This window comes from Lonchura striata, chromosome 9 (genome assembly GCF_050655825.1).
Source record: "Lonchura striata isolate lonStrDom1 chromosome 9, ASM5065582v1, whole genome shotgun sequence".
Lineage (NCBI taxonomy): Eukaryota > Metazoa > Chordata > Aves > Passeriformes > Estrildidae > Lonchura > Lonchura striata.
In genome coordinates this window covers 28,190,072-28,215,038 of record NC_140711.1, presented here as the reverse complement: position 1 = coordinate 28,215,038, position 24,967 = coordinate 28,190,072, and the positions used below count along the sequence as shown (strand labels likewise).

The following is a 24,967-nucleotide window of genomic DNA, read 5'->3' as shown; positions in this document are numbered from 1 at the left end:
AGGGTGGGCATGGAAGGTCCCTGTTCCCCCCCATGTTTGAATTATTGAGGCTCATGCTGGCAAAACCTCACCAGGCTGTCCTGGGGAACTGGTGATTAAATTGTTGCACTAAGGATCTATAAACTACTCAAAAAAAAAAAAAAAAAAAAAAATCAGTGAGTTAATTTCATTCATGTCACAACAGGTTCCTGCCTTCAAAGATGACAAAACCCCTCATTCTTTATGGTTTTATTTAGACTCTGAATGTTTGATGCCGTTGTTTTCTGTCATGCAGAATTTCCTGATTTATATCAGGGCAAGGAAATTGGGATAAGGCAGACAAAATCTCTGCAAAACCATCAGCATGTAACCTTTTTTTTTGACCCTCCATACCTCCTGCAAGCCTGCTATTTTTGTAACTCTGGCTAGGTAGCAGGATGAAGATTACATATCATCCTCCAAAGCAGCGCTTTTATTTTGGTCTGGTTATTTTAGGAATAATCAGCAGAGAACAAGGATACTTCCTCTTACCAATTTTGTGTTTCCCTGAGGGGACTGATAGCAAGGGGGGCTCTTACAGAATATACAATTTCCCTAGCAATAGTTTAGATAAATCTTATCTGCCCTTGAATCTGTGGTAAATCTTTCACTGGCTTTGTGTGCAGCCTGAATTTCAGTGCATTGCTCACGTGCTGCCTTCTCATGCTTGGAGCTGCAGAGTGTTCAAACACCAGTAAAAATTCTGGTTCAGACTGTTACACACAGCAGAGTTTCACGTGTGTTTCTTTAGATGTCTAAATTTGGTGTTGGAAATAAAAATTACCTTTTCTTTCCCCCTCCCCAGGCCCAATGTGTGCCCAGTGCTGGAGCTGGCTCTGGTGGGACACCAGGAGCCCTGTGTTCAGTCCTTCAGTCGGATGGTCAAGATGTGGAAGCAAGGCTGCACAAAGAGGAGGTGGTGTGTGAGCTATGAGAGAAGGTAATATATTACCTATTGTTATAAATGGGTTTTGTTGCTAATCTTTGTGCAAGTTCTTTAACTTTTTTTTTTTTTGGTGAGAGAAGTTGTCAGCTGTTTCATCTGAAATATGTGGTTATGGACATAGTGTCCTCCTGAGATTTGACTTGAAATCTGTTATTACTGAGTAGAAAATATGACTTTTTAATGTGTTTTGGGTTGCTCGTGAGCTTCGTGGCTGGCTTTAGATTCAGAATTTTACACTATCAGAAAGTGTTCCTGTCTTGTTCTTGTTCAGGTGAAGCCCAGCTGTCAAGTCGTTGACTTTGAAAAATTGAACTTCTTTCTGTTTCTGTCACATGCTTAGAACTGATGGGAGATCTGACTCCCCCAACAGCTAAACCCAAAACTGACTGAAAAAAAAAAAATATATATACTCACCTTTGACTAGCTAAATACAAATTCTTCAAAACAATGTGTGGACATGGCATATCAGAGCTATTGAGTGTTATCAGGTTTGCTATATTTGGTCCATTTTTAACAAGAACTCCCGATGGAGGCTGAAAGAGCATCTCATCCATATGACACAGGAGTGCAGTGTGCTCCTGGTGAGGTGGGAGTGAGTGGGATGGGAGTTGTGATTGCTCTCTTAACCTCCCTCTCCCCACAGGTCTGGCTACTACACGGTTTACAAGCAGGTGTACAGGATGGAGCAGCAGACTGTCTATAAGTGCTGCCCTGGCTGGGCCCAGCAGGACGATGAACCCGGCTGTCTGCACTGTGAGTTGGGATAAAACTGTGACAAACCACGAGGTGACATCCTCAGGCCTTGCCTTCCTACCAAATTCCCCCTTCTAGATACAAGGATTTTGTTTCTTCTGATTTATAATGGGCATTTCCCCATTGACGGGGGAGTAAACGTCCTTTAAAAATACAAAAGCGCTCATGCAAAAGCAGCAAATAGCTCCAGTTTTAATCCACACGATTTGGATTAACAGTCTAAACTCTAATTGGAGTTGTTGCAATATTTTTGTGCCAACCTGGCTTTGACAGGCCAACCAAATTTATTGCTGTTACCCAAAATATGCAGAGAAATCTGCTGTGAGGTGCTTGTTTCATGGGTGTAGCACTCGCTGTGGAGTCTGGCTGGTTTTGGCATTTTCCCTTCTGCTGGTGCCATTGAGGCAGTTTTATTTCTACCCTGTAATTCTCCATCTGATGAGAATCCATTTCTATCACTAATTTCTAATCGTGATTGGCTGTTTTCCTAAAAGACGGAATTTAATTTAAATGATAAGGCAGAACTTCAGCCACTGTTAACAACACATCAGTAGAAGATGGCAGCCTACTCAGTGTTTAGTTTTGTTACTGCTTAGTCAGTAATTGTGTTTTCTGTATGAAAGTTAGCATCTGTTCTTATTTATTTTTTAATCTTTATACTGACTTCAGGGCTGCATTCAGAGAGCTTGCTTTTATGGTTGTCTCTTTATAGTTAAAAAACAAAAACAAGCCTGAGAGGTATTCCTGTTAGTTTCAGCCTGAATCTACATATTTAGTGTGCACCTGTTTAGTTGTAAGAAGTCAAAAATATGTTTACAATCTGTGTTTTAATCTCTGGTGTAAAGGAGTTTAAGGTATGTGAGCACCAGTGGCAAAATGAAATTTTCTTCCTGAAAGAGCAGTGGAGATTTGCTTTGAATTCTTGAAGGCACCAAAGTGGTTGAATTTCTCTTTTGTATTTCATACTCTTTGCAAGTTTGGCTCAAACATGTGGAATTTAAGTAAATAAAACTGTTCTGTGTTAGAGGAAAGGAAGAATTGCAATTCCCCTGCACATATGTAATATCTCCCAGTGCATCAGTGGTTTTTAACCACTCCTCCATTGCTGTCTGGCAGTTTTTCTTATTTTATTTTGGATTCAGTGCTTTGAGTCCTGTCTTCTGTCTCTGAAGCACCTTCAAGTTAAACTGCAATATCTAAATCTTACTTTTATTACATTCCTTCATCTCAACAAGGTAGCTACACCCATGATATCAAGTCCTGCTGCAGTCCAGCCTTTGCACTTCACTAAAAATCTGGGATTTTTTTATTTGGGAACTCATGTTGCAAGAGGACTCTGTCAGAAAGGCAGTTCTGGAGGATCCTTGGCACAAAATCAGCTGAAATAGCCTGTCCCATTCTGTTTGTGTGCTCTAGTGCTCTGCACTGCTGGCACTTGCTTCAATGGAGGGAAATGCTCTGAAGAGGGACCCCAGGTGTGCCAGTGTCCTGCAGGATTCCAGGGGCCTCGCTGCCAGTATGGTGAGTGCAGTGGGAATGGTCTCAAGGGCATCTGGTGGTCGGATAAATTGCAATAATTCATCAATAATTGTTTAAATGAGAGTGATTTAAAAGTGCCTTTGCTATACTTCTAAGTGGTTATTTGATCATTCTCGGGTTTTCCAGGATTTTATATATTTTTTTTTTTTTTGTATTGAATTTTAACAAAGCAAAATGAAAATTTAATTTGGTATCAGATGAGTGAGTGTCTATGGTGGATAATATCACTGAATATCAGCAACGGTGTCCAGTATCTGCCTATTGCTTCTCAACTTGAATGTTCCTGTGGTGCTCTCACTGAATTTCTCAGCCTTGCTTTTACCTTTGTGAGAGGAAATTCTGAGTCAAAGCAGGTGGGCAGAGGTGAAGAATGCAGCAAATGAACCACTGTGTTTATGTGGATTTTTTTTTTAGTGCATCTCAAAGTAGGAAGGTTTTATAGCTCACTATCAAATATTTCATAGTATTCCTGGAACAATATATGCACCAATCTTTCATTTCACTGTGTTCTAGCATGCTATAGGCTGAATTCTGTGTGACTTAGACTCTATCACCTACTCTCAATGAGAATCTTTTTTGTCTCACACACTGGCTCACAATTTGATAAACCCACAATGGGTTGTCTTGTAATTTACCACACTGTTGTAAAGCTCTCCAAAATTACAGCACTGCATCCATTCGGCTTCTTAAGGGAGGGAAGAAAGTCATTCCTTCAGAGTAGGCTGTGATTGGGACAAAGAGTTTCTTTTGTATTAGGCAAATGATAATTTCCTTTTCAACTGAAGCATATTGTGCTTTGTTCAAAGGAAGGCAGATTTTTAAGTGCTTCGTTTTTTCCCTTTTAAATTCTAATATGCTCGTGTCCTCACCTGGCTTGTCTGTCAGGCAGGATGAGGGAGGAGGACTGGAACAGGAAATAAAATGCAGAGCTGTTTGCAATGGAGCTGGTGCTGCTGAGCTGTGTTTGGGTATTTCTTTACTGCCCACAAAAACAAGTTTACGTGGGTGAGTTGGGGTGAACCAGAGTTGGCTGGTTGTGAGCTGCTGCTTCAAGGCAAGCAGGATGACAATCTCCAAGGAGGCCTTATAATAAGTTATTACCAAATGGACTATATCTCAGTGAATTATGAATTGCCCTTGCCGTAATAAATTGCCTTTTGAGAGTGTTTTTGCTTGGAAATACCAGTGGAACTGAGGCATTCCCAGCAGGCAGGTTGTGTGGCTGGCACGGGTCAGATTTTCAAGCTGAAAATGAGATTGTGCAGGCTCTGTTTCACAGGCTGGTGACTGCAGCCCCTGCAAAAACAATGAGAGGTATCCTGCAGTCCTTGCTCTTTGCACTTGGGTGGAACTTTTATCTCTGCTCGTTTGTCTGCTTTCTATTGATTCCTGAGCTTTGAATGGAATTCCAGTAGTCATCATTTCCAGGTTTGTACAGCAGCTGCTATCGCAGCCTGGCAGGAGTAAGTTTATAAATTGAATTCTGAAGGGAAAAACCTTCTTTCAGGAAGAATGTTATGGACCATTCACCTGTCTAACAAAAGCAAGGTAATTTAGAGTGTGAGGGCTCTTAACTGTTGCAGGTGCCTCCAGTCAGATTCTTCTGAGGTTTATATCACATTTGTGGAGGCAAAAGGAAGGAGAAATGTCCCGTGGGACTAACAGCCATAGCCTCTAGTTTTCCTGGCTGATGTTGGAATGTTGCTCTTAAAGGAGCTTGGATTTAGTGTGGCTGCATTAATCAATAAATTCTGGGTTTAAATGATCATTAAGCCTAGCCTGTCCTCTCCTCCCTACTTGTCTGTGTGACCTTACTGCAAATTTGACTGGTTTCCTTCCAAAGGAAGGAAGGGAACCCAAAAGAAAAAGGGGATTTCTTCTACCAGCATCTAATTTTTAAATATAATACATTATAAGTATTTTGGTTTATTAGTTTTAGTTCTATTATGTCATAAAGGTTTTTAAATTTAAATATTAAATATTAATTTATTTTAACCAAAATTATTTTTATGGGTTTTATTATAATGTATTTTTTATAATTTTAATTTTTAAAGTATTTAGTTTTATTTGTAAGGTGATTTTTTGAAACTTGCTTTTAGTTTAGTTTTTTAAAAATAATTTTTGTTTAATGAAATTTTTAAGTTAGTATTTTTTATTTTAAGGTTTGTATATAGTTGTATACTATGTGAGTTTTTTGTCAGGCTTTGAGAATTTTCTATAAGTCCATTTCCCACATTTGTAATCTTGGCTTCTGTCACTTCTGGTATTGTGGATTCCTGTCAGTCTCCTGACAGAGGAGGAACCACAGGCGTTTCATAGCTGCACTTGAACTCATTTGAGCAAAATTGCTTCGTGTATCCCATTTTATATCTCCCTCTCTCCAACCTTTTTGATTTTCTTCTCTGTTTCTGTCATCAGTGTTGGCAGCTGATTCTAAAGTTTCACTTGTGCAGCAGCTCTCTTGATCTCCTTGCTGGGTGAAATACAGACAACAGACAAGAAATTTCTATAAAAGTATTACTAAATTCAATTACTCTAAGAAGTAAATGGGAACATACATCTCAGGAATCTTCTATTCATTCCTTTTGTGGAGTTTATATCTGCCATTGAGTCAGGGAGCAGGACAGTGTCCTGGAAATGAAGTTTTGTCCTGCAGAAAGTTTGTGGTGTGTCCCCCAGAATGGCTGATGGCAGCTCGGTGCCTCACAGCCATCCCAGCAGAGATCATGCACAATTGCCATGGCAGCAATTTTTAAAATTTAAAATTAAAAAAAAAACACCATGGGGGTGTTTTTGCAGCCTGGGACACAACAGAGTCCTGATGAGATGCTGCCAGGGCTCCTGTAACAAACTGAATGGAATTGTTTAGAAATCTGTTACTGCCCCCTTGTACACCTCACTCCGTGGTTTTATTATTTTACCCACACAAGCAGCAATGCAAACTTAGGAGGAAGATTTATGAGTGAAATGGTCGAGTTCTTCATACAGCCATTGCAGGGACTGGGTAACAGATTGAGCTGTCTCTTGCACTGTCTGCTGCAATTTGTCTTGTAATAATAGACTTATATCAATTACAGTGTGAACTTGCAAGCTGGATTTCTTTCCATTTTTTTTAACTTGTTTGGAAGTTGTGATCCCTGTTTGTCCCAGTGAAAGGGAGGGAAAACCTGTACCAAAAAAGAGAGAAGGTAAAAGGCAGTACCAAGAATGAATTCTGCTGCAGTGCTGGTGTCATTGGTATTCAATAGTTGTCCTGGCAGTCTTGTTCAAGGCCTGGTGGACACCTGAGCTGGACATGGAACTGAATGAAATTAATTTTCCTTCTTTAATTCAGCCCTGGTACTTTTACATGGACATGCAGCCAGTGAAAACATTCTAAATTCTACAAACAAGGGTGTGTTTATTTACATAGAATTGCTCAATGGAAAATGAGGGGTTAGTTTTGACCCTTAAGTGTTTTCTCATCAAATCTCAAGTTGTTGCTGGTTTTACTGAGTGCCTCCTGATGGGTTTTAAAACATGAAGTATAAAACGAGTGGGAACTGAACAGACTTTATAACTTCTTGACTGATACAAAATCCGAGCATGAGTAATGTTTTGCAAGAGGCTCCCATAATTATGAAACAATAAGTACATGAGACAATGGGTGTAATTGGAAGGTGTTTAAAAAACAGGAATGACCAGGGAAGACTTGTCAGCAAAGTCATCTCGTGGTGGCATGATGCTTGTCCTCTCCAAAGAAAGCTGAATACCACAGTCCAGTGTTTAACAAAGTGTCAACAGATTAATTTTCACACTACTGTTTGCTGCCACACAAGTGGAATTTTAAGCTCTTTTGCAGTGCCTGGTGGAGATGATTAAAGGCTGCATCAGAGCCTCCCAAGCACACACCTGGAGAGGCAGTGTGCTCTGCTGGCTGCAGTGCTCACCTGGTGAGAGATTGCTTTCCCACCTGCCACTGACCTGGGATATTTAGTGCAGTAACTTTTAGCAAATTACCCCACTCTGCCTGGGCTTTGTTGTACATGCAATGTTGATAATGGTGGCTCATTCCTTCGTCAGGTGCTTTGAGACCCAACTAATTAAGTGTGAGATAATAGCATTGGAATATGTGTATAAAGGCAGAATGCAGTGCATGGGTAGCTAAATGAAATGCTTATGAGGGAGATATTCATCAGTTCATTGACTAGCTGTCAATCTCTGCCTTCACTCTGGTCACACACTATTAAGATATTGAACTATATAAAGATTATGGTAAACAAAAATACCAGCACCTCCTAGAGCAGGTAGATCGGAGTTTGCACTATAAACTGCTTAAAACAAAGGTGATTTTTTTTTTTTTCTTGAAATCATTGATTAAAATGGCAGGAATTCTGATACATTTTCTTGTAAATAAAAATATTATTTTCTTTCACTGTAAAAATATTTTTTTTCATTTTCCTCTAGGAAATGTTTCTTCCTGCAAAGAGCTGTTTCATACAACTCCTGATTAATGTCCTGTCTGCCATCCTGCTCTCTAAGTTTTCTTCTTTGAGGCTGAAGACCTACACCAGCCTTACAGGGCAGTGTAAATCCATGAACCAATGCTACAAATTTTCCTTATTTAAAATAGCAAATGGCGAGCTGAACGCTCCCATGGATGTGTTGCCCATTGAGATGTCTTCAGGTTTCATGGATCTTTGCTTCCCACTGAAACTATAACATGTTTAAATATTTGTGAGGGTAAATAAATTCTGATAGCTGGGCCCTCATTGTGCCAGGGTTTTTGGCATTTTGTTTTCATTTTTTGTCTATGACTGCCCTGAAGTTTGACCCAAAACAACCTTTTAAACTTGAAAATCTGCCATTAGCCCATAGGGAAAGTGGAAGAGGATGGCACAAAAGATAATCTGTGCTCAGATTGCTCTAGTTTAGTGCATGTAATACCTTAAAGATACCAGGTTGGTTTCTTTTTCTGTTTTAGCACAGTCCTTCTCCTGCCCCGAATGACTCGGTCTCATTAGTAAAATGTCACAGCAAGGGCAGCAGAGGTGACTGATGAGGCTGCTCAGGGTAGCCAAGTACCTGTCCTCTGGCAGGAAAACCTTGTGATCACCCTCTCTCCTAGTGGGACTGTGTTTTGTTCTTCCTCTGCTCCTTTTTGGCTCCCAGCAGCAGTGATCCATCAGTCCTGTGCCTGGTTTTTGGCTGCCATGCCCTTCCTGTGACAGAGGAGCCCTGGCTGGCAGCTCAGGGGAAGGGGGAGATGCTTTGGTGTCTTCCTGCAGCACTGAGAGCCCCAGTGAGCTCCTGAGAGCATCCTTGGGCTGGGAATGTGCTGCACTCACTTGTTCTGCATTAGGGACTTGCTAATGAGCCTTTCTTAGCACTTATCAAGGTAATATCAGTGCTTTGTGCTTAGGGGTTCCAAAACCCTCTCAAGGAGTGGGATTTGACAACATGAGTGTGTTTTGAGCAGCATGCAGAGCTAGCAGGGTGTGTTGGAGTGTTTCAGCTCATCAGAAGTGGAGAGTGGATGGTGGCACTCCCTTTCTGTCTGTCCTGTGTGAGGCACAAAGCAAACACAAAGCAGTGGGAGGCACTTTCAGGTGATTTCAGATGCTTAAATGTCTTCTTTCCCTTTGTGCCTGGCAGGTTGGTTGTGGCCAGCAAGCAGTGCTTGATCTTGTGTTCAACCTGATGGCTTTTTCTTTCAGTTTTTAAGTAGTTTATCAAATTTAGTGAAAAATTAGATGCAGTAAAGTCTTCAATTGCAGCCTTTTGGCTGATTCTGGCCTCACTGGAGAGTTAGTCCTTCAGCCCTCCAGTGACATGATTGCCTTCAAAATCTGAGAAATAAAAAGACACTTCTGATTTTTTTCTTGATTTTGATTTTTTTTAACCTCTAAACGTAAATGAAACCTATAAATTTTACATTAGATTTTTAAATGTTTTAAAGAGGGAAAAAAACCCAATGACTTTGAGTATTAAGAAAAATAATCTGTTTCTAATCCACAATGTCATCCCCATCATGTAGATCTGTCAGAACAGTCATCTCCTGCCAGGGTTTGGTCTCATGGTGACACACCTTTCTGTAACCTGTCTCCTGTGCTCTGGTGACAGCTGACAGGTGTCCTGACACTTAAAACATCGTGGGATTTGTATATTTAAATTGCAGACCTCTATAGCTACAAATCAGTGGGAAGGTAACATTGGACCTGAGTATGAAGTGTCACAAGTCTGGAGCTGATTAGAAACCCATGAGAAAGGTGAGCTGGGTGTTCTCTTGGGCAGAGATGTGCAGGAGACAAATGCAGTGCACAGATCACTGCAGGAGGTCCAAGCTATCTGTAATCTCAGTGAAAAAAGTTGTGGTTGAGATAAAAATGACATTATCTGTTCTGGTGATAGATAACAGCTGATTCAGAGATTAATTCCAGTTGTGAGCAAGGCCCTTAAGCAGGATTCAAAATACCCTGAAAGCGTGGCTTCCTCCAAACTTTCCATTCTTTCTTCTTTGCTCCCCTCCTCACACCCACCTGCTCTTTGCCAGCATTGCCCACAGAAACACCTTTCATCAGCAGTAAGACACGAGCCTCTCCAGATGAAAAAAACCCCTTAAAGCAGCCACTAAAGAGCTGAGAGGAATAAAAGCTGTGCTGCTCTGAAACGGGAGCGCTAGGAAAGGCTGATTGAAAAATCCTGCCTGGCTCTGTGCTAGGTGTGACAGGATATAATCATCAGCCCATCCTGCTGGAAGGATGCACTGCCTGGGCTCCACAGCTAGACAGGCAGCAGAGCTGGAGCTGCAAACAAATATGTCAGAAGGAAATGAACCTCAGAATAAGCACTGGAGAGAGAGGAATTCACCCCTGTTGTCTTTGCCACAAAAAGCTGTTTATTCTGTGTTTGCTGCAGAAGGTAAAAGGAGAAAATCACAGGGGAAGAGCTGCTGGCTGGCTGCTGACTTTTTTTGCTGGTGGGTGAGGAGATGTGGTTGCAAGTCCCAGCAAACTGAGGGATGGGAGAGGTGCTGTGCAGGTACATTTTCCCCCCGCCCCTGCTAACAAAAGGTGAATGAGCAGACTTGGAGTCTCTAGAAACATCTGGATTCTGTTTCATGACACCTGCATGGCCTCTGTGTGGCTGTGGGCAGATTTATTTGGGCTTCCAGCTTGCTTCAGGGATTTGAGCTGGATCACAGTGAATTTGGTCAGGTAATGCAGATGGATTTAATTAGCCCAAGGTACCAAGGCTAAGCTCTGCCAGCACCCAGTTCCTGCAGTGCTTGTGTAGCTTTGGATGCAACCCCTATATTAATAAAGCTCTAGACAACATGGAATTTTAACTGATTTGGCAGAATATCCAGCAGACTGTTATGTCTTTATGAATATTTTTGTTGTCTTTTGGTAACTTTTCAGAGTTCAGTTGGAGATGGTTTCTGCTGTCCTGTCTGCAGAGAGCTCTCCCCTTTAGTCAGAGGTCAAACACTTCTGCTGCACTTCTCCCACCCTCAAAAATCTTTGGACTGGTGTGTCCAAATAGCAGGAGAACCCTTCACAAACAAAGCCTGGCTGCTGTTTTCTCCTTCAGTGGCATGGTGCAGTGTGTCACTGCTGGTTGCTGCCATGGGGTGTTCTTGAGGCACTGTCACTGCAGTGTTTCTTGAGGGAGGGATGAGTGGAGCTGCCTTGAGCAGGGCTCTGGCTGGCAAAGTCACATTTGGGTGGCTAATTAGTTTTGCTGACCTGAGCACTTTGACTCACAGAATCCCAGAATAACGAGGTTGGAAGAGACCTCTAAGATCATCAAGTCCAACCCATGCCCTAACACCACAACTAGACTATAGCACCAAGTGCCAAGTCCAGTCTGTTTTTAAACACATCCAGAGATGGTGATTCCACCACCTCCCTGGGAAAACAATTCCATTACTTTATTATTCTTTTGGTGAAATTTTATTTTCCTAATATCCAGTCTGTACCTTCCCTGACATAGCTGAGACTGTGTCCTCTTGTTCTGTCAGTGTGGATATGAACGGATTGGCACTGGAAAAGGAGAAAAGGGATTCCTCTAGAAATGTGTGGGTTTAACTGTTCAGCCAGCACTGGGCCATAGGTTTGGAAGGGACCTTAGAGAACATTTTTTTTTTCAGCCCCCTGCCATGCCACGTTCCACTGGGCCAGGTTGCTCCAAGCCCTGCCCTTGAACGCTCTCAGGAAGGGGGATCTACAACTTCTCTGGTCTGGTACCTCTAAATCTATTTTAAACCAGGAACAATGGCCTTCAAAAATTATTTTAGCATCAAAGGAAAGCCTGTGGTGCCTGTCCTGGTTCCTTTCCAGCCCTGCTCTGCAATTCTCTCAAGCTGGGTCTGGGTATGTGCTGTTTGTCAGAGGCTGTGTTTTAAGGCTTAAGAGTAGATGTGTTAATGTATATCTGTCACTTTTTCTACAGCAAACTCCCTCCATCCTGTGCCTTGTGTCTCCTTGGGTGTCCTCTCAGTGCTCTGAAGGAAGCAGCTATTTGTTGTCAGCCATCATCCACCTGGAAATTTGTTTTCTCAGGTGTAATGACTGCAGCGGAATTCTTCAGCATAAATACTGTTTTACAGTCATTTAACAGCATTTTCAGTGCTGATGTTTATTTCATCTAAAAGGGGCAGAAGAGTTAATTACATTGTCTAGAAAGGGAGGCAGAATCTTGCCAGCAACCACGAGGCATTGCTGCTCACTTCGATAGAACTGAGCTCTCAGTAGTGGCAGCTGGATTTAATTATAAGTTTGCAACCCTGTGGTTTCAGCAGCAGCTGCTGAAGAATGGATAATGCAAGTAGCCTTCGAAGCCATTCACATTAGAGATAAAACCTTGTCATTCACTGAGACAGCTGACTGAACAAGTATTAAAATGAATAAAGATTTCCCCGGGGAGGTTGCAGGATGAGGTTTGTTTTTTGTCTCGCTGGCTCTTGCTCAGATATGTCAGGCTTGTGGGCTTTTACTCCTGCTTCCACCCAAAAATGTGAGACTGCTCACAAATAAAAGTTGTAGATTATCTAATCTAAGCACTGGTTGTGTGATTGACCTCAACAAGTTAGGAGGGAAATGCAATTTACTGGACTTTTTTTGTATTTCTGTAGGAATCTTAAGAAAGCTTGTCTGGAACAGGGAAGGATGGGAGAAGGTTAAACATGTGCTAAAGATACTTGAAAATTCACTTTATTTGTCATTTTATTCAATGATATGTCAGTAACAGACTACCACACTGAAATGGTGAAGTATGTGACTACTGGGATTATGTTTTAATTATTTTGTTGCTGATATATTTCAGCTTTTATGAATGGAAAATCAAAAATTCTAATGTGAATTTGAGCCTTGTAAAACTAAAACTAATAGCTAGAACTTCCACAGGCAAATTAAAATATTTTCCAAGTCAGGCTGGAGCAAGAACTTGGTCTAAATGATTTTTCCAGCATCATTGGTCAGTTGCTTCCTAAAATGACTTCCCATGCTCTCTTCAATTTTGAGGTGAGTAATGATTTGGAGTGCTGGAAACCCTTTTGTGTTTTTTCTACCTCTGAAAATGGGTCCCATTCCAGATAGGTTTTGTTGGTGACATAAAAAGCTGTGAAGGTTGAGTACATTTCAGATTTGACTGTTTGAAAATTGAGTCTTTCATAGGTGCTTCCTTTTTACCCCCAATGATAATGAAAGCACTGGCTTGCTCTGCTTAAAGGAAATGCAGCTGTTATTTGTCTAGGCAGATATTTAATTTCTGCTTTGTTGCATCTCCTGTGGAAGAAGAGGCAGCTGTGGATGAAGTGGTCCCTGGAGACACTGGCCCTGTGATTCTTATTTCTTTTGAGTGTCTTTATCATTCTTTTTCCTTTTCCCTCTTCATTTTTTTTTCCATCCTTGCTACTTTCCAAAGCTCAAGTTGTGACTTAAACTTTAGATCCAGTTATTTCAAAATTGTTTTCTGCTTCTTCAGGTACTTTCTAATAATCTCTTTTAAGTACACCAGAAGTTGAAAAGGCCAAATCTATTTTGTGACCACCTGGAATAAAAGTGGCTGCTCCTGTTTTTCAGACATTTAAGAGATTCTCATGGTGGTACTGAAGTGGGGGAATTGGTGTCTGTGCTATCCTTTTAAAGAAAACTTATTTCTTACAGTTTCCTTTTTTGTAAAATCTAATTGCTTTTGCTTCACCAAGAATTCTCAGGCAATTGCTTTTCTGGCTGTTATCCATGCTGCAAGGGTGGCTTTTGTGTGCAGGGTTGCTGACCTGAATCTGTTTTTTCTCTGTAATTTCACTGTTTGGGAGCTCAGACAGGAGGCAGGGAAGGCAGTGCTGATCTGCTGCATGTCTGACGTGGTTTCCTTCACATATGAGTGCTGGAAATCCTGTTAGTGTTAACATGATGCAACGTGAGGGGAGAAATAACCCATTCTGCTGGAGACCACGCTGGGCCCCGGGGGTGGCTCCATGTGGTGGAAAAGTCTCTCCTCCAACCTGAGCTTCCAAAGAAAGGCTCAGCAGTCTCTGTTGTTGGGTCTCAAGGCAGTTTATTGCAAGTTATCTAAAAGATTTTCTTCTGGAGCTGCTGTGGTTTGCTCAGAGCTCAGGCAGAGGCACACACACACCCTGACATCCTCTCTGACCCCGACTGCTTCTTCTCTCCCCGCCCAGGGCTGCTGCTCTCTTTTATATGGTACATTACGTGTGACATGGTTACAGTTTTCCCCAATGCCTATTACCTATATTAAATGGTGATTTTCTATCTTTTATATGGTACATTACGTGTTACATGGTTACAGTTTTCCCCAATGCCTATTACCTATATTAAATGGTGATTTTCTACTCTAAACCAACCTGTGAGTGCCAACATCACCAAGAACATGGAGGTGAGGAAGAAGAAAGAGGGAGGACAGGGCAGGCCCAAATCCCAAATCCATCTTAAAATTTCTGACCCCCATGTACAAAACCAAAACCCCCCTGTACAGCACTCAAAAATTCTTCCCTCTACTTTGTGACTACTTCTACTCTAATATCTAAACTTTTGTGACTTCTTGTTCTTCCTGCAAGGTTGGTAAATCATCCCATGGCTCAAACCCAGAATCACAGCTGTTTGCAGCTGCCTGCCAGGGTCTCAAATGCTTCTGAGCTGGGCCAGGAACATCCAAAAATGTCTGAGGGACATTTTGAGTTCCCACATCATTCCATGGAAGTTTTTATGGCTAGATGTTCACTTGTCCATCCATCTCTTCTTCCTGCACCTGCTCCAGTCTGAGGTGCACTTGCAGTGTGACTTTTATCCTTCCCCACTGACCCTTTGCAACTCTTACTGGGGCCTCCAGATCTGTGTGCTGCATTTATATTGTAAATAATCTAGAAACTGTAAACATAGCTTTTTTGGGGTTGGGAAAGAAAAACACCTCAATATGATGTTAAACTTTCAGAGTATTTTCTCATTTTGGATCTTGGTATCCTATGGAAAATAGTCTTGAAATTGTGTGTAAGTCTTGTTTAACTGAATATCCTTGATGTGCTGCTGCTGTAAATAGGGTTTGTTTCTGTAAGTGATGTTTTCCAAGCTGAATCTGCAGTGAATCCTCTCTGGATCCTTGTGCAAAGAAGTGGGGAGTTCACTTAAATCTTCTCTTCCCTGATTTCTGTGTTTTGTGGTTAAAATCTTCTTTCATGCTCTGGAAGGTGGTTCTGTATTAGCAGATCTGGGAACTGAAGTTGGGGTTATTTTCACACCCAATCTGCACTTGTAATAATCTTTCTTGAGTAGTTTTATGTGGTGTGGGAAGCAACAGGAGGGAGAATGTGCTAACACAGTAGATAAGGGAGAGATGTTCATCAGAGGGCAGACTTAATAACTGTGAAATAAGTGAATATATTACAATGCTTGCTAAATTCTTTGCATGGAGAGCAAATTCATCCATGGCATGACTAGGCAATTATACATTGATTGCAGCAGTGTTGTGCTTCACATCTCTAGAGAATTGTGCCACAATTTGTTTCACGTTCCACCTTTGTTCCAGCCAAGTAAACTCGAGACAGAGGAAAATTGCACAACACATGGGGAAAAATGGGAAAGGAGAAGCTGTAGGTGTAGCTCTGAGCGTGGCTCTCGTCATCATCTTTGTATTGCAGAGAGCTTTGTGTGAGGATCCATTTATCCTGGCAGTTGTTCATTATCTTGCCAGCCTCTTGGCATTATCATTCATCCTGACAGGCACATAATAAAGCCAGGAGTTTCAGAGCTGATGAACAACTGTATCTGTGAATAAATATTTCAGGATTTTTGGGTTGGGAGACTAATTCAGTTTTGCTGAAAACATTCTCTTGCTTTTGTCTCATTCTGCATGGAAATGGGATGGCAAATAGGTTCACCAAAACCTGAAATGCCATCTTTCCTCTCATGGACTGTGGACAGCTTGCTGGAGGTGAAGGATAAAGCTAACCAGCAATTCAGAGAAGTGTATGGAGAGTAGCATAACTCATTAAAATATCACAGGAAGTTATACTTATCCATTCAGAGCAGTTCAAATGGAGGTTTGATGGTACCTGCCTTGTCTCATTTGTCTCAAAATTCCTGTGGATCCTTAGATAAGCATTTGTAATGTAAGGGTGCTGTCTTTATTAAAAAAAAAAACCCAACAAAACAAAAAAAGAACCCCAAAAAGGTGGTGTGCTACAAGCATGTTGTTGTAAAAGCCTGGTCAGGTAATTTGTGAGCTCAGCACTCCAGAGTTGTTACTGCATCTCAGAAATGAAATTATTTTGTTTCTTTGAGTCTTAAAATAAGGAAGACTGTCTAAAGAAAAAAGACTTCCCAAAATATCCAGACACCATATTTGTGAAGTTTCAGGTGTACCAGAACATTTAGAAAAGGGAGATGCACAGGCTGGGGTGGGGGAGAATGCATGGGAGAAGAGCTGAGTGAGGTTAAATCTGCTCTGACATGGCCTTGGCTAACCAGCATTTTTTGAACCAGGACTATTCTCTTAATGCAAGTTCCTCTTATTAATTGATACTTTGCTCTCATGGCCTCTTCATAAATGTTCATTTACATAAGCTTTCAAAATTGCAAATTCAATGCCAGTATCTCTTTTATTTTTAATAGACATATCAATGCATTGAGATGAAAGTGTGTATAGCAACAGCACATTCTTTTTTATAAATATCAAAATAGATTTCAGATATGCTCTCTGGGTAGCAGTGTGCCTTGGGATTCAGGAGCAGAATGGGGCTGAAATGTAGTTCATCCCAGTGTGTGTCACCCTGCACCTACACCCCTGACAGATCTGCCCTGCAGTTCATTTTTCTGTGCATCTCTGTGTGTAATGCTGTGAGTTTTGTTTGCCCCTCACCCTGACACTCAGTAACTATCACCTGATTTATTTTATTAGGCTTATTCCTGTCCCGTATCAAATTTCCTGCCTTGGGGGTTTTAAGCAGGCTGTATTTCCTGCTCTCTTGGGAGGCCCATATTTCTGTCACCATTTCAAAGGTTTTGTGTGGTCATTATTAACCTTGTTCAGTGCTAACAGCAAACCTGTGAGATTTTTAACCAGTGATGGTGCAGATCTCTTGCCTGCATAACTGGCAGAGATGTGCCAGTCTCTTCCTAGTGATGCTCTGATGTCTGTGGGCTAAATTAATTGGGGACTCACAAAGCTTTGCTGCACTCAAGCTGAGGGGTTGTGCTGGTCCAGAAACCACATCAGTGGCCGTGTCTTAGTGTTCACAGTCCTGGGGAAAAGAAAATACATCTGGCCTTGCTGTGTGAGGGCAGAGTGACTGACTGGAGGTTCCTCTCGTGCTGCTGTGTTGTCATCCCACTTGAGGGACAGAGAGCTCCTGCTTCACCCAGCCCTTTCCTCCAGTTGCCTTCCTGCCAGTGCAGTTCAGGCTCGTGTTTCATCCCCTGCAGTGTTTTTTCTCCCTCTCCTGTGTTAAATGCTGCAGGATGTGGGCTGTGAGCGTGGCTGTGTGTGACAGTCCCTCAGACAAGGCTGTTGCCATCTCCTGGGAAGCATCTCTTGTGTTTTACCACATTGGAGTGCCAGTGGTGTTGGTGCAGAACTTCTGCAGAGCACTGGGAAGCTCCTGGTCTGCTTCCCAAGCCAGGAGGGACTTGTTGCCTTGCTGCAGGTCTTAAAGATCATCCCCAGCCCTTGGGGTGGAAGTGATGGCTTTAGGTTGTACAGCCACAGAGCACTTGCCCCATGGCTGCTCTTGCCAGCCCAGCAGGAGCTGCTTGTGTTGGCCTCTCCCAGGCTGTCTCTGAAGGTTTGGTGTGGCAGGTGTGTGTTTGGCCAGGTTTGAACTCTGCAGCAGGCTCATTTCCAGAGGAGATGAACTCTTAACCCCACTGCCATGGGTCCGTCCTTTGATTAACTCACAGAATCACAGAATCATGAGGTTGGAAGAGACCTCTGAGATCATCAAGTCCAACCTATGCCCTAACACCACAACTAGACTATAGCACCAAGTGCCATGTCCAGTCTTTCTTTAAGCATATCCAGAGATGGTGATTCCACCACCTCCCTGGGAAGAGAATTCCAATATTTTATTATTCTTTCAGTGAAATTTTTTTTCCTAATATCCAACCTAAACCTTCCCTGACGTAGCTTGAGGCTGTGTCCTCTTGTTCTGCCAGTTCACGGTGGAAGAGACTGACCCCCACCTGTCTACAACCTCCCTTCAGGAGCTGTGGAGAGCAATGAGGTCACCTCTGAGCCTCTTCTTCTCCAGGCTAAACACCCCCAACTCCCTCAAACGTTCCTCACAGGGTTTGTGTTCCCAGCCCCTCACCACCCTCGTTGCCTCCTCTGGACACACTCAAGCATCTCAATGTCCTTCCTGAACTGGGGGGCTCAAAACTGGACACAGAACTCAAGGTGTGCCCTCACCAGCACCGAGTACAGGGGAAGAATGACCTCCCTGCTCCTGCTGGCCACACCATTCCTGATCCAGGCCAGGAGCCATTGGCCTTCTTGGCCACTGAGGCACACTGCTGGCTCATATCCAACCTGCTGTCACCAGCACCCCCAGGTCCCTTTCTGCCTGGACACTGTCCAGTTTGCCCTGTGTCTGGGGCAAGCAGCTTTCAGACTTTTTGTCATCCTACCCATCTGTGAAGTTAGGAATGTGCATGGTTTATTTATCTTAGTAATTGCAAAGCCTTTTGAAGCCCTTCTAGAAAATTTCATCTGTATGGAGAAACACTCACCAAAAGCCTATTCAGTTCACAATGAAGTGAGATTCTGTGGTTTAAAAACCACTCATTTCAAAATTCTCTTTAAAGTATTGCAGCAACTACATTAAAACTGAGGTGGGCTATTGATTTAATGCACACAATATGACATTGTGCTGTTATGTTTTTCTTTTGGTAGAAATTTGTATTGATTGTTTTCACTTTGACCAGATACTAATGAATAGTGAAGTAAGTCTGCAAAAGTTGCCAATATAAAAAGAGGTTTGAAAAGTTTCTTGCTATTTTTGATGTAGTGTACTTGTAATGATCTCATTCTTTCTCATACTTAAGTAAATTATTGTCTTAATTTCCTTGAGAATAGATTTAAGTTTAAAATGCAAGTTTATATAAATGACAGTGCTTCGTGACTTGCTGTTATAACTCATAGGCAGGAAAATGTGAATGTTGCAGATACTTGAAGGGACTTTGGCTGAAATTACCCTGACTTAGGCTCTTTTCAGCCCTGCTGACTTTGAGGGAGGGATATGAGGCAGCAGAAGACTTGATGCACCATTAACCACACTAAAATAGAGGACCTTCCTGACTTAGGTACTTGCAGCTCATACTGAAATCACTGGGAGGTTTAAATGTGAAACAATGCAGGTTCAGGCTAAGCTGGGTGAACCTGAAACAAACTGTCCCAGCAGAATGTGGGAGAGAGCAGGGGCAAAGTGTTAAAATACCACTTTATATGCAGTGGCTCTGTCTGGCAGGGTCCCTCCTAACTGCACACACCTTCAGCAGGTTTGGAAGCTTCATTATTGATAAAAGATGTTCTGTCACCATGGAGTAAATGAGAAATGATCACCTCCTGCTAGAAGTGGTGGGAGACCTCACACACACCAGGCATGACTGAACCTCTCTGTCCAGGGACTCCAGGCTGGTTCCAGTCAGCATGGCAGAATTAAAGTACATCTAGTTCAGGTGGAGAGGATAAAGAACAGTCAGAAGAGAGGAGAGGAGTTCTGACTTCAGTGGATAGCAGAGTTAAATGATGTGGAGTGGCAGTTCTGCAATTACGTGGATCTAGGACTATGCAGGCAGAGGGAATAGTCCTGGAGCCAGAGGAGAAACGTAGGAATAGGTGCCAGAAGAATAGATGATTGTTTCATTTTTAATTCCTATTATTTATATCATTATTTTTTTATAGATATATTTTTTTTCCTGTCTGATGCCTGAAAGTTAGTGGTGTCTGCTATAAACTGAGGTTCTGGTCTTGGCAGTGAAATGCAGCTAGAAGATTTTGGCCGGTCCTCTTGCTTAACTCTGCCCATCTGTCATCAGCATCCTCTGTTCTGTGGCAGCGAGAAATGGGGAGTTTGACTTCAGAGATGCTTGTTATGCCTGGCATGTCACTGCTGGTGACAGATCTGATGTACTCGTGTAGCAATTAATGGTGGTGCAGCTTTTCTTTTGGCACCATCGTGCTCCGTGAGTTTTCATCATCCTGCACTTAGTCTGAAGTGAGCAAAACACTGAATATTAGAGACAGAGAAGGCTGAGGTTGCAGATGCCTTTGCAAATAGCATGAGAGAAGATGTGCTGTGGTGTAGAACAGGCTGAGCTTCACGATTTCTGTTCTGAGCTTGTTTTCTACATCAGAGAGATGTTTTGTCTTCATCTCGCCCTGATTTGGAACAGAGCAACAAAATTCAAGAGTTATGGAGCTGAAGACCTCCCTTATTCTGCTTCAGGTAGAGAACACCTCTAAGCTTAGCAGAGCCCTGCTGTGGCAGGTGCTGGATAAACCTGCAGTGCTCACTGTGGTGAGCCCTCTCTGGGACGAGGAGCCCTGCAGTCACACAGCTCTGTGCCAGCTCTGCATCCCAAAACCACCCCAGTGCTGTGAGTGAAGGAAACCCTGGGGATTTGGGGTCCACAACCCCTCCAGATGGGCTCTCAGGGTTGCTGCAGACCAGGCATCTCCAGCTGCTCTCTGAGCAGCTTTGCTCTGCACGAGCATGTGCCTCCTCCGTGTCTCACCAGAGCTGGATTCCAGCTCGTGTTTTCTGTGAGATGCTTTGTTGAATGATCTAAAAACTAAACAAGCTTGTTTTTCTTGGAAGGGTCTCAATAGCCTTTATTGTAAATTTAATTCTGCTGGTGTTTCTGGAAGATCTGATTGGCACAATCCACTGTGTTGGGCCTCTTCTCAGAGATGGTCAGCAAGATGGGTTTAGTACAGCATTAAAATCTCCTCTGCTGAGAACATGACTATTTCTATTCTAATGCAAAACTAGTAAAATAGAACACCAAGTTTAAACTCCTTTGCCTCAGAATGAAACTCAGTATAAATATTTAGGCTAAAATATGAAATGTTTTACAGCAAGATACAGTATTCAGCATCTACTCACGTAAAAGAAGGTAATAAAACAAAGATAATCTTTATCTCCACCAAATGAAAAAAATCCACAGCGCTGATCTCACTTAAGCCTGTATAAATAATTATTCTGAATTAATTTTGGGTTTGTGTTTATTCTGCAATGTGATCGTCTGACAGCTGTTTATATGCAGTTGTAGCTTTATAGCCTAATTCTGCTGCTGCTGATGTGAATTCAAACTCAGCTTCCTTCAGTGGGAGGACAATTGGACCCATCTCAAGAGCGAAACTACAAATTTTTACTTTGTAAAAGTAAATTGTTACAAAACCCCTTCCTGTCTGGGTTTTCAGCGACTAGAATGTGTTTTCCATACTCAAACTGTAACAAGTTGAAACTTGCATTATTATCTGTGCTGGTTTCAGTGACTATTACAGCATATTTCCAAAGTGTTTTACAGGCATAATATTTTGGGATTTTGCTTATTGTAGTCTTTAAACTGAAGAATGGCCTTCTAAAGCTGGGCTGTCCAAGTCCAGCTTGGCAGCTGCTCTGCTGCAGACTTGGACCCGTCCCACTTCACATCTTGTTGATGGAGCTATTCCATATTGTATTACAGATTTCTTATATAAATAACTCCACATCCCAGAGGGACTGAAACAACAGTTCTGGGCTGGGACTTTTCTGATCTTTGATGCCTTTGCTGGCAGTGATGTGTGTGTGGGTCCTGACTCAGCTACTGCACTCTTCTGCCTGCCTTTTTTCCCTTTCTTTTCCATTATTAATATCAGAGGATCACTTAGGAACCTCAGCCTGGGTCTGAACACCCAGTTCAGTTTTGGTCTTCTAGCCTGGAAGGCCTGGATCATCTGTGCTTTAGAAAAAGAATTACAGTCAATCTTTCATATGGGAAAAGACTGCTCAAAGCTTGGACTTTCTTATTTTATTCTCTTTGCCCATATTATGCGTGACAACAAAAATATCCAGTCATAATAATTTAGAACCATCATTATTTAGATTATTTTTCCCAAAGGCTATGTAATTCCTTCTGCTTCTCTGCTGTTGATAGGGATGGAAGGGACAGATTTTAGATGTGGCTTAGGCACTTTACCATTTGCATAACAACAAAAAACATTTACTACAAATCACTTTCTGCTATACAACAATTTAATATACAAAAATAAATATCTTTAGAATACCTTGAAAAGCTGTTTATCTCCAGAAGACTTTAAAAGTTAATTTTAATTATCCATGCTGCATGCCAGTATTTTCACAGTGAGTATCCTCTGTAGAAGAAATACTTCTTTTAATGTTTCTTTTGTGGAAGGGGGGTGGGCCTCAAGATCTCTCAAAAAAAGGGTTTTGCTAAAGTATATCTGCAGAAAGGTGGTGATGTCTGTCATTGAACTGAGTGATTGATTGATGTCTGTGGTTTTCAAAACACATTAGAGGCTATTCCTTTTCTTAAATAAGCTTTTCTGGTTTCACTGAAAAAGGAGCGAGCTGCTGTCAGAAATTCTGAACAGTTTGTTGATTTTCTTTTTCCCAGCCACCAGTGTTACAAGGTGGGAATCCTGGTTTATTCCAGTTTTCAGGCTAGCCTAAGTCACTTTAGAATAGTCAGTATTGTTTCTTTGTTCATAAATCTGGGGTGCATGGAGGTTGCCTCCTAATGAATATGTAATTTTGAGGGGTGTGTGTCCATGTTTGTGTTCACATGCTATCAAAGGGTGAGGAAAAAAGCTTAATTCTGTAAATGTATAGAGTTTTTTAGTCAATCTTAAAGGTATTAATGCTGTTCTCCTGCTTTGCTTAGAAATTTTGTTGGCATACACATACAAACAAACCCCAAGTTTACTGTCACTGAATAATCTGGGCATTGTGAATACACACAAAGGCATTTTTTAAGGGTAGCTTCTTCCCAGCCGTCCTCCTTACAAATGCTCACAAGAAAAGCAGAACCTTTCCAAGACATGCTTTTTTTCTGAGGATCTGTGTCTCAGCTGAAAGTCCTTTAGGACTAATGCTTGGGCACTAGCCTGGATATTGAAATCTCGGCACCATTAGCTGGAGTGTCCCAATTACTTTAATTGACACAGACATATTTGAGGAGAGAGGCTGTTTCCAAGGTTACCAGGATTTGAATTACAGCATCACTTTTTAAAAAGAAAAAGAAAAAAAAAAAAAGAAAATAGAAAAAGCCACCTTCCCTCTAAACTCCAATCCTTTTAAAAGTTAAAGAAAATGTAGTAAGAGTGGAGTAGGCTCTTCCCAGCCCTAGTAAATGTGATCCTGAGCAAAATTATTCAATGTCTTATCTAATGCTGCGGCCACTTTGATTTGATTTATTCAAAAAGTACCAGTGTTATGACTAAATGCTCTTAAAGGATCAGTTTCTGTATCATAGCTGCAGTCACTGGGGAATACTGTGAAACACTTCCTTCAGTGTCAGGTCCATGTGCGTGTCTGGCACTGAAAGAAAACACATCTTCTCTCATCACCCCTTTTCAGGAAAAATGTGTTACAGTCGATAGAAACGAGAGCTGAGCCTTCAGCTCTGTTCTGTATTAATGTTAAAAATGTTCATCTTATTATAAGTTGGCCTAATTCTAGAAATGTCGTGTCTTCCAAAGACTTTTAAATAATTCTTAAAGATCTGTGATGCGACTCCTAGTTCCACTGCTGCATTCCAACATCTGGTTCACTTTAGTGGGAATTTCAAACACTTGCCCTCAATGTGCTGTGTGAGAATTTGAGAGTGTGATTTTATCCAGATTCCGAGGTCCTAGCACTGGAAATGGCAGCAGGTCCTGAAAGAGGGAAGAGGTACAGGAGAAGTTATTGCCTAAAGCTGTCCTGCCCCACTTTATTGTGAATATTGCACTGTGATACAGAGCAAGACTCTGCTGTGACAGCTGGAGCTCCTGGTCCCCTTCACTCTGCCCTGCAGACCCTTCTCCCTTCCCCAGGCTCCCTCTCAGGCATGGAAACCTGCAGGACCTGGCAGTGGTGGCTGGAAATGAGGACAGACCATTGGAAGGATGGAGAGAGAATCTATAAAATATACATTATTCTTTTTCCTCTGGCAGTCAGTTTTGCTTTTAGCTTTGGAGATGAACTGGGAATTGACTCAGCCAGTGCTGGAGCTGAGCACTTGCTGTTGTCTCCCCTTCTGTTGTCTTGTGGACTAAATTGTTCCCACAATTTCAGGGGATCATTTTCTTCTTAATTCTATATTTTCTATAATGGTCTAATGCAGAAAGTCTCTCTGCCTGTAAGTTCAGCCAATTAACTTTCTGTGAACTCTCCTGCTAAATTTCCCTCTATTGCCATCACTGTAAATCGGGAGCAGCTTGACTGGCCCCAGTCTGAAGTCTCTTTATGTAATTGAAAGTGGAGAGTTTGAAAAGCAGTCTGAAAAAGGTTTTGTGGCAGAAATTTTCTTAAGAGAAGGAGCTTTTAGTCCTCCTGTGCTGGTGCTACGTCGAGCAGTAGCCCCTGTGTTGTGGAACAAGGACAGGTACCCTGTTACCAGAGTCCCCTGGGGATCAGGTACCTCCCACTGGCTCAGCTTTCTGCTTGAGCAGGTCTGGTACCATTTAAAACTCATTTTTAAGGATGCTCTGGCACACCTGCATCCCCCAAATCCCTGCCTGTCTGCAGCAAAAGGCACTGGGAGCCTCAGCCTGGTGAAAACCTACTGATGAACATTTGGAGATGGAGTTCCATGAGAACTCCAGAGCAATTCTGTAGCTGTGATAAGTTTAAATAAAGTCCAGTGAGGCACACTGGACTCTCAGATCATCAGTCATCTCTGAGGATGGGACTGCAGTTGTTAAAGGCATGCTGTCTACTGCTAAGGAGCCATTCTCAAGACAGGTTCATAATCAATTTTTTCATTTGAGTGAAACCAATTTTTTTCTTATTGGAGCAGACTGTAAGATCTGTGGATCTTATCCAGCAGATTTATTCATTTCAAGCCATTCTGGATTATGTCAGCTTTATTGAACTATAACCATTAAAGAAAATAAAAAGCTGTTCTCAGAGCCCCCAAGATCTTTTCATTAGAAGATTGGAGAATGGGTAGGAAGGGCTTGGGATGAATTTCCCTTCTGGCCCATGGTTCAGGTGTCAGCAAGAAATGA

General features: G+C 42.0%; 1 protein-coding gene across 7 annotated transcripts in view; it reads left to right on the top strand.

Annotated features, from left to right (window-relative positions):
- LOC110480370 (uncharacterized) overlaps positions 1–24,967 on the top strand; it is a 199,336-nt gene that overhangs the window by 13,452 nt on the left and 160,917 nt on the right. For all 7 annotated transcript variants that reach the window (XR_014957412.1, XM_085588049.1, XM_085588048.1 and 4 more), the window contains exons 2-4: positions 824–958; positions 1,608–1,717; positions 3,134–3,238. Coding sequence is in view for 6 of the 7 variants with exons in the window: in XM_085588048.1 (XP_085444174.1) it covers positions 824–958; positions 1,608–1,717; positions 3,134–3,238 (350 nt within the window). In the remaining variant the exon portion in view is untranslated. The remainder of the gene's footprint in view (positions 1–823; positions 959–1,607; positions 1,718–3,133; positions 3,239–24,967) is intronic.